Source organism: Notolepis coatsorum, assembly GCF_963971535.1.
Source record: "Notolepis coatsorum genome assembly, chromosome: 10".
Classification (NCBI taxonomy): domain Eukaryota; kingdom Metazoa; phylum Chordata; class Actinopteri; order Aulopiformes; family Paralepididae; genus Notolepis; species Notolepis coatsorum.
In genome coordinates this window covers 134,228,541-134,242,172 of record NC_140174.1, presented here as the reverse complement: position 1 = coordinate 134,242,172, position 13,632 = coordinate 134,228,541, and the positions used below count along the sequence as shown (strand labels likewise).

At 43.4% G+C, this 13,632-nt stretch overlaps 1 protein-coding gene across 3 annotated transcripts in view; it reads left to right on the top strand.

The window, feature by feature from the left end:
- The first annotated feature begins 3,759 nt into the window (after window positions 1-3,759).
- The window catches only part of LOC311235095 (A disintegrin and metalloproteinase with thrombospondin motifs 12-like), a 129,888-nt gene continuing 120,015 nt past the window's right edge, over window positions 3,760-13,632 (top strand). The window contains exons 1-2 of one of the 3 annotated variants that reach the window (XM_084322442.1): window positions 3,760-4,013; window positions 4,248-4,630. In XM_084322442.1, coding sequence (XP_084178568.1) covers window positions 3,896-4,013; window positions 4,248-4,630 — 501 coding nt within the window. In that variant the 5' untranslated portion in view covers window positions 3,760-3,895. Of the gene's footprint in view, window positions 4,014-4,244; window positions 4,631-13,632 lie in introns of all 3 variants that reach the window. The other 2 variants (XM_084322443.1, XM_084322441.1) reach the window with 2 other exon arrangements.

Below are 13,632 nucleotides of genomic sequence, written 5' to 3'. Positions count from 1 at the left end.
GCACAGGGTGCTTTACACTACAGCTTAATATAAAAACACAATAAAAACAAAATCAGAAATAAATGACAACAACAACAAACAGCAGTTAAAAACAGTGAAACCAGATAGAAAAAGTAGAATAAAAGAATTTGGATAAAATCATGAGTCACTAATTAAAACAGAACTATAGAACAGTGAGGACAAGAAAAGGTGCCTATGCATGACCAAAGGCCTGTCTGAACAAATGTGTTTTTAGTTGTTTTTTAAAAGAGTTTTCAGAGGGGGCAGTTCGCAGGTCCAGGGGGAGAGCGTTCCAGAGCCTTGGTGCTGTCACCTCGAAAGCTCAATCACCCCTTGTTTTCAGCCTGGACCTGGGGACCACCAGGAGGTGCTGATCGGCAGATCTGAGTGAGCGGGTGTTGGTGTAGGGATGGATGAGTTCAGTGATGTAGATAGGGGCCTGACCATGAAGTGCTCTGAAAGTGAAAGTGAGGACTTTGAAGTGAATTCTATAGTGTACCGGGAGCCAGTGCAGGGAAACCAGAATGGGAGTGATGTGACATGATTTTTTTGACCTTGTGAGTAGCCTGGCTGCAGCATTTTGGACCATTTGTAGTTTGTCTGTGGATGATTTGGTGAGACAGGTGAAAAGTGAGTTGCAGTAGTCAAGCCTAGAGGAAATAAAAGCATGCACGGACCGTTCTAGTTCATACAATACAGCACATACAACTATCCCCAGCCCCATCCCCAGTTTGCGGACGACTCAGCCCTGCTGGTCTCTGACAAGAACAAGTTACAGGTTGAAAAAACCCTCAGCTCAGAACTAGGCAAAATCTGCATATGGCTCGCTGATAACAAACTATCATTACACATGGGCAAAACAGAGTCCATTCTCTTCGGTTCAAATAACAAAAAAACTCAGCAAGACCGACGGCTTCTCAGTTACAGTGGGTGACAATATTGTCACAAGGAAAGAAGATATTACCTACCTGGGTTCCATCCTAGAGGCAAATCTTTCCTGTGACAAAATGGCATCCAATGTAATAAAAAAAGTCAACCAACGAACACGATTCTTGTACCGGATCTCCTCACTGGTAAACAAGAACACCCTGAAGACTCTAGCAGGAGCACTCATTCAGGGGTACTACGACTATGCTTGCACCTCATGGTACCAAAGCACCTCAAAGGCGCTAAAAACAAAATTACAAACATCTCAAAACAAACTGGTCAGACTACTGCTTGACCTTACTCCTAGAACCCACCTCACCCCTACCCACTTTGACAACCTAGGATGGCTTAGAGTAGACGACAGAGTACAGCAACTTGCAATGGGCCTGGTCTACAAGATACACTACACGACCAAGGTACCCATGTACATGACAAAATACTTCCCAAAGGTCAGTGAATACCACGATCACAACACCAGAGGGAGCTCCACAAATCATGTTAAACCCAGATTCGGCTCAAACAAGGGACTAAACACGTTTCGCAATTATGCCACATCAATGTGGAACGCCCTACCCAAAGCTGTAAAGGAATGTGAATCACTACCCACTTTCAAAAACACTCTCAAAAAACACCTAAGGGAGACTGCAACTCGAAACTGGCCCCTGTAAATGTCCTAACCCAACCCCCTCCAATGTACAGTAAATTACCAAGTATGGTCTTGTCAATAATCCAATGTACAGTGTTGTTTGTACAGTTGTACAGTGTCCCCCCCCCCACCCCTCCTACCCACCCCCCCCCCCCCCCCCACTCCTACCCAACCCCCCCCCCCCCCCCACTCCTACCCCCCCCCCCCCCCCACCCACCCAACCACCTCCAATGTACAGTCCCCCCCCACCCCCACCTACCCAATCCAATGTACAGTTTCTACGCCTAATGTATATACTCTTTTCTTTCTGGACTCTTTTTGTATCACAAACAGTACTGTAATTGCAAATCTGGTATGTCATAAATGTATAGATGTAGCAGTACTGTCTATCTGTATGTCATGTATGTCATATATGTTACGATGAATTGAAAATGGGGGACCCTGATGTAAACAAGACGAAAGTCTTTCTCTGGTCTGCATCCCCTTAACAATTGTATGTTTTGAGCTGTACTGTACTGTACCCATTCTGCAATCTGTTAATAAAGTTTTCATTCATTCATTCATTCATTCACTACAGACACAAGCACATATAACTATCCCCAGCCCACTACAGACACAAGGACATAACTATCCCCAGCCCACTACAGACACAAACACACATAACTATCCCCAGCCCACTACAGACACAAACACACATAACTATCCACAGCCCACTACAGACACAAACACACATAACTATCCACAGCCCACTACAGACACAAACACACATAACTATCCCCAGCCCACTACAAACACAAACACACATAACTATCCCCAGCCCACTACAGACACAAACACACATAACTATCCCCAGCCCACTACAGACACAAACACACATAACTATCCCCAGCCCACTACAGACACAAACACACATAACTATCCACAGCCCACTACAGACACAAACACACATAACTATCCCCAGCCCACTACAGACACAAACACACATAACTATCCCCAGCCCACTACAGACACAAACACACATAACTATCCCCAGCCCACTACAGACACAAACACACATAACTATCCACAGCCCACTACAAACACAAACACACACAACTATCCCCAGCCCACTACAGACACAAACACACATAACTATCCCCAGCCCACTACAGACACAAACACACATAACTATCCACAGCCCACTACAGACACAAACACACATAACTATCCCCAGCCCACTACAGACACAAACACACATAACTATCCCCAGCCCACTACAGACACAAACACACATAACTATCCCCAGCTATGACACAAGCACATACAACTATCAACCAGCCCACAGAGACACAAACACATGGGATGCCGTCTGACTCCAGACATTTAACAAGGCTTCTTGACCCTCTCTTGCAACATCTGCCACTATGTCAAACCCCCGATGGATGAGAATGCAGGGAATGTATCATGTCCCACTGGGCGAGCTGGTAGGAACTTCACTTATGGTAGGAATATGGGTTTGGATCCCAAAACGGTTTCATGTTACAGTAAAAGGAAACCCAATCATCCAAATTTGAAAGATTTGTGTTTGGAATCATTTAGTAAAAAGAAATAACCTACAATTACTATTGCAGGTAACAGTGGAAATTCATATTATTAGTTACTTTATTATTATTAAAGTTATTACCAATTTTGTAATACAATATTGAAATTAAACTGTTCTGGGACACCTGACCTCCACTGGGATACAGTACAGTACCACTGAATCACAACAAACTCTGTTAGTAACAAATGCTATAGGTTATAGAGGACAAGGCCACAGAAAAGCATTGCCACTGTTTGTCATTCCCCGGTATTCTTGACATAGTGCACCTATGTCTCACACTTGGCAGTAAAGCAGCCCTCTCTATTACACACTGTAATGTCAAGAGTGGTAAGTTAAATCACTCAAAAAAATGTGACCATGACTTTTGAGTGAAGCGTGTTCTGATTTATCTGACCGTGCAGCTGCACACAACGCAACTACTCCCCCTCTCCCCTTCCTTCGCTCCTGGAAAGAAACGAGACACTAAAGCCCAAGAACACTCCTCCCGACCTCCCCTCCCCAACCCAGCACGGAGCTTTCTCCCTTTCTCCAACTTGAACCATGTTCTGTGGTTCCCCGGTCTTCTTCGGCGTTTCCGTTTGCTTTCCTTGAGAAGAGGACATCTCTTAACCCATTCTTGTCATGATCTCCATGACACTGTCCGCTGCACGAACGAAGTGGTCGCCAGACCGCCTCTAACGCAAGTGGAACTTCAATGCCTAAAAACATTTTTCAGTTTTTTGAGTTTGGTTAGATGAAATATGCAATGTCCGCAGGAGAGCCGGGTTCTTTTACTGCTACAGTTTGTTTTCTGTTTGGCAACCAGCCACGACGAGTTCTCGCAGCCTGGCATGCACGTCTCTCTCTTCACAGAAAAAGGTCAGTGTGCATATGCAATTATGCACGTGTATTTATGAATTTTCAGTGCAACACATGGGCAGACTTAATAGCGTAATAGTTCATACTGATAATGCGAAGTCTATATCACACGACAACTGTATAGAATGATAAGACAAGGGAGAAGAACGTCATTATCTCGGGGACCAGGCATAAATGTCAATTGTATTCGGTTCTATTATATTCTATTTTTATTCTATTCGTGTTGTACAGTAGGCGACCTGTTCCAGCCACAGTCGGATATATCCGTGGTCCATCCAGTGAAAACTGATGAAGATGGACAATTCATCTCCCACTCTCTATCTCACCACGTCAGTGGTGGGCGAGTCAAGCGTGCCCTGGGGCCGGGACCGGGACCGGGACCGGGACCGAGGGAGCAGGTTTATTACAAGGTCAGCTACAAAGGTCGAGATTTCATTTTCAATTTAACGCTAAACAATAACCTGGTTTCAAATGACTACATCCTGGAAAGACGGAACGGGAGTCTGGACAGGACCGAGCATCGTTCCACTGGGGGGAACTCCTGCCACCTCCTTGGTACTACTGTGGATGATTCAGGTGCGCGTGGAATCGCTGCCATCAGCACCTGTAAAGGACTGGTAAGGAAATATTTGATTTGATTAATGTAGGCTTTATTGGACAACTGGGTTCTGATATTTGGTTATCATCTCACCCATTGCATTCTGACTTCTTAACCTTGCGAAGCTTAATCTTTATTTTAAGATATGTGAACTTCCTAAAACTTCAAAGCTCGGTCCTGAATGCTGGGGTTAGGGGTTCGATTCCCACGGGCCCACCCCATATCGAAAACGTATATGCATCACTGGTGTTGTAAGCTCGAAATTACAATAATAAACATGATTTCAAAATGTTCCTACTGCCAGGACAGTGTTTCTCAAAAGAGAGAGAGAGAGGGGGGAGAGGGGGGCATGACATTGGGGAAGCTGGTATGTGGTCTGGCCAGTTACAGTCTGCTAAGCAAACCCTTCTAGCTGACAGTGCCCTGTCTGTTGGTTTGCCGTTCAAAGACTTCCTGAGACTGTTTGCAGAGAGACTTTGCTGCAGACCCACTAACGGCTGTCGCCTCTCAACCCCACCGGCCTACTGAAACCCTGCCGATAGCTAACCCTAACCCTAACCCTAACCTTTTTCAGTCAGTCAGCCAGTCAGTCAGTTAGCTAGCACTCACCCCCCCCCCTTTCTCTCATTTATCTATATCTGTATATATCCATATCTATTCATATTTAACAGTACTGTATATCTGTATGTCATGTATGTCATAAATGTCATGATTAGATTAGATTAGATGATTAGATTACATTTTTATATCTGTATGTTGAGTATGTCATAAATGTCATGAATTGAAAATGGGGGACCCTGATGTAAACAAGACGAAAGTCGTTCTCTGGTCTGCATCCCCAATTGTGTGTATTGAGCTGTACTGTACCCATTCTGCAATCTGTTAATTAAAATGTTCAATCAATAGTTAAACCACTGGCTAGGCTGGTTTATTACCACAGTGTATTCATACTATAACAATCCTGTGCATACATTATCTTAGCATATCTACTACATTAGCTTTGTCATATATACTCACATATTCACGTGTTATACTGTATACTGCAATGCACTTTCTTGTTCCTTTGAACTCTGGTTAGATGCCAACTTAGTTTTGTTGTACTCTGTACTTGTGCAATAAATCTAATCTAATCTAATCTAATCTAATCTACTCAAATTTGATCTAGTCTAGTCTTGTCTAATCTCTCTCTCTCTCTCTCTCTCTCTCTCTCTCTCTCTCTCTCTCTCCCTCTCAGTCTGTATAGTAGTATAGCATGTCTCCCTCTGTGATGCCTACTCTGTCTGCATGCTGTGGTGCTTTTGTTTCATGAGCTGAAGCTGCGTTGAGTTAAACCATTGCTATTTCTGTTGCATTATGATTGGTTGAAACAAAAGAGAGCGACAGACGGATGGACGGCAGTCACTCACTTTGTTCTCTGAATATTATGTATGCTTTCTCACTCGTACTTTAATGATTAAAATAATAAAAGCCCTTTTATCTACAAAGGAAAGGAAGACAGCTGGTGAGCGAGAGAAAGAAAGAGAGAGAGAAAAAATAAAAAAGAGGACCCCATCTAGCACTGACACAGATGATTTACATTAATGATTTGAGAAAATGCAAATACAGAGAGGATGTGGAGGAGGAGTCACTCTCTATAAATGATCAGACGTGTCAGTTAAAGATCCCCTCCAGATGTATTTTAAACCCTTAACACAATGGGGACGAACGGATATATACGTGTTTCGATTCCACCCGTTGTGGACAGAAGCACGGATATATCCGTGGCAAGTTGTTTTGGCTTTTATTCCATTTTAATAACCTATTCAAGGTCGCCGAGCTGCACTGCAGATGTACCCTACTCTTTGAATTCACCAAAGTGAAATACCGGCCAGATCCTCTTAGGGGCGCTATCGCGATAATAGAGTGTTCCCTGTGGTTTTTTTTGGATCTCTAATGTAGTTTTCTACTCATCTGAAGCGATAGCTATTGTCTGTTGCACTGCACGGGATACGTTTTGGATTGCGGATTTCACTATGCAATAAGGGGATTTATCATCAGCCAATGGACATATCGATCTACCAGATGGCGATCGATAACGGGGAAATGCTCGGGGGGATCCAACCGGCTCATGGTAAGATATTTTTCACGTAAATTACAGCCCGATCGAGCCTTGTTATGATACGATACGATCGGCCTATGCGGCTACTTAGACGAACACGGTAATTGGTAATCAACAGTGTTGGGCAAGTTACTTTAAAAAAGTAACTAGTTACAGTTACTAGTTACTTCTTCCAAAAAGTAACTAAATTACTTACTCAGTTACAAATTATAAAAGTAACTAGTTACTTCAGAAAGTAACTATTGCGTTACTTTCAAGATTTTTTTTTACATAAACAACATACACAAATCTAAACTATTTTAATGTTGCTGTGGGACAAAGTGAGACTAGCCTCCAATCAAATGCCATGTAGGCTATGTAGATATTATAATTACTGGCAGACCCCAGGTGGTGAGAGCAGGCAACTGCACCTCCTCATCCATCACCCTCAACATAGGGGCCCCCCAGGGCTGTGTTCTGAGTCCCCTCCTCTACTCCCTGTACACACACGACTGTGTGGCTCAGCGGAGTAGCAATACAATCGTCAAATTTGCTGACGACACAGTGGTGGTGGGCCTGATCTCTGCCAACGACGAGAGGGCCTACCTGGAAGAGGTCAAGGTCCTGGCGGGATGGTGCCAGGAAAACAGCCTCTCCCTGAACGTCAGCAAAACAAAGGAGATGATTGTGGACTTCAGGAGGTCGGGGGTCAAGGACTACAGCCCCCTCAGCATCGACGGGGCACCGGTTGAGAGAGTCAACAGCTTCAAGTACCTCGGAGCCCACATATCCGAGGACTTGAAATGGACCATACACATTAACAGTGTGGTGAAGAAGGCACGACAACGCCTCTACTTCCTCAGGCGCCTAAGGAAGTTCCAAGTCAGCCAGAAGATCCTTAAGAACTTCTACTCATGTACAATAGAGAGCATCTTGACCGGCAACATCACCTCCTGGTTTGGGAATAGCACTGCAAAAGACCAAAGCAGACTACAAAGAGTGACACGTTCAGCCGAACGCACAATTGGAGGGGGGCTCCCCACCCTCCAGAACATTTACTACAAGCGTTGCAAGGGGAAGGCTAAGAGAATTATTAAGGACTCGAGCCACCCGAACAACTGCCTCTTTGAACTGCTGCCGTCAGGCAAGCGATACAGGAGTCTCAAGGCGAGCACAGAAAGACTCAGAAGTAGCTTCTATCCCCAGGCCATCAGGCTGCTAAACGAACAATGAATGAACACTACACAACAACAACCACCAAACACACATAGCACACACATCCACACGCACACACTCACTTTAAACAAACACACTGTAGCACCCACTACACACACTTTATAGCACACACCCACTTTAAACAAACACACTGTAGCACCCACTCCCCACACTTTATATTTATGGATGAAGGATTGCACTACAACTCGTACACCTTACTGTAAATTGTACCTAAAATTGTACCTCATCCCATTTCTGCTTTGCACTAGATAGTACTGTACATTAGTACACTGCATAGTTGTGTATTGTATATTATATGGTAACTCAGAACATTGTACATATGTCTATACCGAACAACTGTGACCTCATTTTCTTCTTCTAAATTCATGCTATATTATGTTATTATGTTATTTGATACTATCTTGTCTAGCACAGTCTCTGGAGCGTAACAGTAAGAAGCATTTTGTATGAAAGTATTCTGTACTTCTGTATGACAACTATTAAAGAACTTGAACTTGAACTACTATGTTTATATAGTGGATCATACAAATACAAACAGAATAGATGTTTTGGAACTTTTGATATGTATTGCCCCTCAACAGGCCACAACTGGGCAACATTAAATTATGTTTGTTAAGCACTATACCAAAAATAAATAACAAATATATACTGATTGATTGAACATTTTAATTAACAGATTTCAGAATGGGTACAATACAGTACGGCTCAATACACACAATTGTTAAGGGGATGCAGACCAGAGAAAGAGTTTCGTCTTGTTTACATCAGGGTCCCCCATTTTCAATTCATGACATTTATGACGAAAGTCTTTCTCTGGTCTGCATCCCCTTAACAATTGTATGTATTGAGCTGTACTGTACTGTACCCATTCTGCAATCTGTTAATACACTTTTCAATCAATCAATCAATGACATACACAACATACAGATATAAGAATCTAATCGAATCATCTAAACTAATCTAATCATTACATTTAAGACATGCATGACATACAGAGATATATATATCTCTGAGCAGCTGAAGCCTGTGCTATTAAACCAGGAAGTGCAGCACTGTTGATAAGGCTGTCAGCACTGCAGTATAGCCACTCAGTGCCCTGCGCTGTAAAGAGTGAACACAAAACGCTCATGGACCTGCGGTCTCATGTTGACATTGTGTTGTTCGTTGGATTCGTTTCTGAGCTCAAAACGTACACTACACTACACGGACGGCGGTCTCATGCTGACTGATCAGTGATCGCTTGTCTTGTCGCGCTGTGTGTCAGACTCTGGATGCTTTAGACACCCGCCCACCTCCACCTCTGATTGGCTTACCATGACATTGTATTCAACCTCAGCCAATCGTCAGCATGTATGCTTGGCTCGCGCACTGTCCACTAAACAAGGAAGAACATATTATTGCCTCTCGGCGCAGAGATATGTCTGATGAAAGAAACAGGTTCATTCATAGTAACGCGCCGCATTTTTGTGTAGTAACGGTAACGACGTTATTAAGATTGGAAGAGTACGAACGCCGTTAGTAACGAAGTTACTTATAGTGCCGTTATTCCCATCACTGGTAATCAATAATAAGAAACAACGTCCCCCGCCCCCCCCTTTCATGCATACATGCTTGAGGATCGTGCCGATCATATGCAGTTTGAGTTTTAACTGTAGCATCTGTATAACGGAAATGCCATTGGATATAACGTTAGTAGCTATTAGCCCTTTATCTCGCCTTCCAGGAAATATCCTAGCCGGAATCCCTTATAACGCTTATATTCACGGCGCTATAAAATGAGAACGTATTGAGCCATTTTGAAGGGACGGCTTATGGTCTCGATTGACAATGAGAATGGACAGATAGCAATACTATAAAGTATAGATTTAGCTCTACAAACAGCCCCAAGTCTGTTTACATTTGCTGGTCCTCTTGAGTGATATTAGACGCATCCCAATGGCCCCGAATGTGTTAAAACTATTTCTATCTTGAACACATTCTTTTTTTTATAAATATGGTTTCTCCACCAAATTGTTCAATAAACGACTGAAAATGGCTTAGCAGCATCTCTACCCTCATTGAGAATACAAGGATCTATGAATGTGCAAATCAGCAACAAGCATTGATATTCACCAGGAATTCCAAGTAGGCAGCTTATTCTTTCAAGACATCTCAATACCTACTCAGCGTGCTGTGTATGCTGCTGAAGATAAAGGTGTCAGGTGACCACATATTGCCCTCAAGATAGGTTTGACCTATTAGTGACGTCACACATGCAACTCAGATTTCAGGGAAGTACAGAGACGCTCTCCCTCTCCAGGGGAAGCCCGTGGAAAGGTTGCTTTTGTGACAAGCTTTGCACAAATAACAATCTGTATAGGCATGCCTCCAAGAGGAGTTAACCATTAAAAAAACAGTTTTTGAGTGGAGCAGACCTTTAACCACAGTGACACGCCTCGCTGTGTTGGACTCTATCCCAGCAGGAAGGCCTCTCCTCAGAGTCTGTGTTGGACTCTATCCCAGCAGGAAGGCCTCTCCTGCAGAGTCTGTGTTGGACTCTATCCCAGCAGGAAGGCCTCTCCTGCAGAGTCTGTGTTGGACTCTATCCCAGCAGGAAGGCCTCTCCTGCAGAGTCTGTGTTGGACTCTATCCCAGCAGGAAGGCCTCTCCTGCAGAGTCTGTGTTGGACTCTATCCCAGCAGGAAGGCCTCTCCTGCAGAGTCTGTGTTGGACTCTATCCCAGCAGGAAGGCCTCTCCTGCAGAGTCTGTGTTGGACTCTATCCCAGCAGGAAGGCCTCTCCTGCAGAGTCTGTGTTGGACTCTATCCCAGCAGGAAGGCCTCTCCTGCAGAGTCTGTGTTGGACTCTATCCCAGCAGGAAGGCCTCTCCTGCAGAGTCTGTGTTGGACTCTATCCCAGCAGGAAGGCCTCTCCTGCAGAGTCTGTGTTGGACTCTATCCCAGCAGGAAGGCCTCTCCTCCAGAGTCTGTGTTGGACTCTATCCCAGCAGGAAGGCCTCTCCTGCAGAGTCTTGCCTCCTGCCTGTCTGTCATGTTTGTTTGGGTTACAGTGCCTCAATCTGCCAGACCTTGTAAATACTGTTCATACACTGCAGTGCAGTATGGTGCTGAGAGATGCCTGCTCTGGTGCTAATTGTGCATACATAATAATAATAATAATAATAATAATAATAATAATAATAATAATAATAATAATAATAATAATAATAATAATAATAATAATAATAATAATAATAATAATAATAATAATAATAATAATAATAATAATAATAATAATAATAATAATAATAATAATAATAATTAATAATAATAATAATAATAATAATAATAATAATAATAATAATAATAATAACTTTATTTGTATAGCACCTTTCATACAGGGGATTGCAGTTCAAAGTACTTTACATCAATAAGAAATAAGACATAACATCAGTGTAAAACAAGCAGCAAGAGCAAAGCATAAAGTGGGATAAAATAATGCAGATATTAATCAAATCATATCAGAAGTGAACCTCATGTTCCAATAGGCTTCTTGAATTTCTGTAATCTGTTACAAAACATGATAACGGTCATAGTATGCACCCAGCGGATAGTGTGCAGACATAAAATCACAGTTTTTAATGAACATCCCAACAGGCCACTTTGTTTATGGTTTGATTCAGTTTTAGTAGAATAGAAAATACATGAAATGAGCACATAAAGTGCAGACATATACATCTGGATCAGGCAGACAAAAATACCCAAAAAAAGGTCAGCTAGTCATGTGGTTCCATAACTTGTATGTGTGACCCAGTTTATGTTCTCTCCAGTAATCCTCAATAGAAAAAAGTGTTACGTCATTCTCCATTCTTGCTACAGTGCACTCCACTTACTGTACCTGCATCTGCATCCTATGGGAGTGTTTTTATGGTCTTCATCCTAGACGGCTCTATGTGACTTACTGGGGGAAACCACACGGTAATGTATTGTGGTGTTATTCCATTATTTGGAGGAGAAAAAAAGGTTAATAGCAAATTCAAAGACCACAGTGCAACCGTTAAACAGCAAGACCCCAGCCAGCTAGCTAGCCAGCTGTGGGAGGGATATGTTGCCAGCTGCAGTTGAGGTCAACGACCCTCAGGGACTAGATAAAGATGGGCTCCTAAATATGAAAGATCACAGACCACACATACCAAGCTTTTACCACCACACACATTTACTTCACTTTCTTTCAGGGGAACTCTGTTCAGGAACGTTCTCCCGCCGACTTGATATATGCAAAACTTGGCCTTGAATTGAATCTCACCACACTGGTGGTTGTAGAAGAGTGGATAGCTGGTTTTAAACACTGCTTTTGTGGCGGAGAATGATCCCTCTGCGATATGTTTGCACAACACAACTGCCTAGGAAATAGCTGCCTGCCTTGACCTACAGTAGGAGAGGAGCTGCTTTGTCTGCAAGCTGATTCTCCTTGCTTGGATAATTGGCTGTAACTGGTCAACTGAATACCAGGATGGAAGGAGGGAAGCTTGGCATGGAAAGAGAGTGGAGTCAACCCGGGTGACGGAACGGGCCCTCTACGACCTCCGGTTTCCATGACACACTTCTGGTTGAGAACACCAAGTCAAATTTGCTCGAACAAATACCGTGGATAAGGTGTGAGTAGTGACATCCTCACCAGTACAGAGCTAAGCTGCAGTAAACAAAACTGTCTTGGCGAAAAAGGCTCAAGCTCTTTCATCTTCAGTATGCACTGTGGAAAATTGCAGTGAAATTGTGATGATATAAATAGCTGGGTGGTGGTTGTTCTCAAGGTCTTCTTTCTTTGTCTCTGTGGGAACCGAATCCCTTCAGTACAACCAAAGCCGAAGCTTCTTCAATGGAGAGGCAGGTAACTCCAGAGGCTCAACGCAGGCAAGTCAACGCAGGTTCCTTTGCCCCTTGGGTATTATCTTTTCCGAAACGGAAAATGTCTTCACATGAAAGACAACGATATCTACAGTACAGCTATGGGGCAGAGTACAGTCATCTCGCTGTTGTAATTATTTTCTGGGAGAAGTGATGGACTTGGAATTACTGTACCGAGACTTCACCTTGAAGAACGTGAACGCTAACCGTGCTAATGACGATACCCGTGAGTTTGGAATAGTCTGAGAGTGTAATTACAGAGAGGAAACCCCCGTTTATAGTGTTACGATTAATCATATTGCAGTAATGAGCACCACCCGAATCTCCACCTCCCCATGTGTCCCAGTAAAGCCGAGCTGAGGCCAGAGTCTCTGTGTAGCAGCAGACGGCTTATCCCCGGCCCAGTTGGCCTGCTCTCCAAAACCCACAGAAGCAGGAAACAGACGTAAAGCAGTTCCACATGGCTGCCGTATTTAGAACACAGACCTGTGTTATGGTAACCTTCTCTGATCTGGCACCTCACACCCCCAACACACATCCTCTAGGTTAGAAGAGGTGGGTGCTTAATAGGAGGAGATGGAGGAGGAAGAGGAGGGGGAGAGAGACAGGAGAAGGGAGAGGTACAGTAGAGGTGGTGGCAAACGTCCATCGCATGCGCTCCACTCTCCAGGGGAAGTCGAAATGTTTCAGTTGGCAGAACATTTGGGATTTTAGTATTCAGAAGTTAATAATGGAATAATCCCCTATAGTTTGTGGTGGACCCTTCAAATGAAAAACAAATCTGCGGTTCTGTCCTTTCAAGTAATATTGCTGTTATTTGGT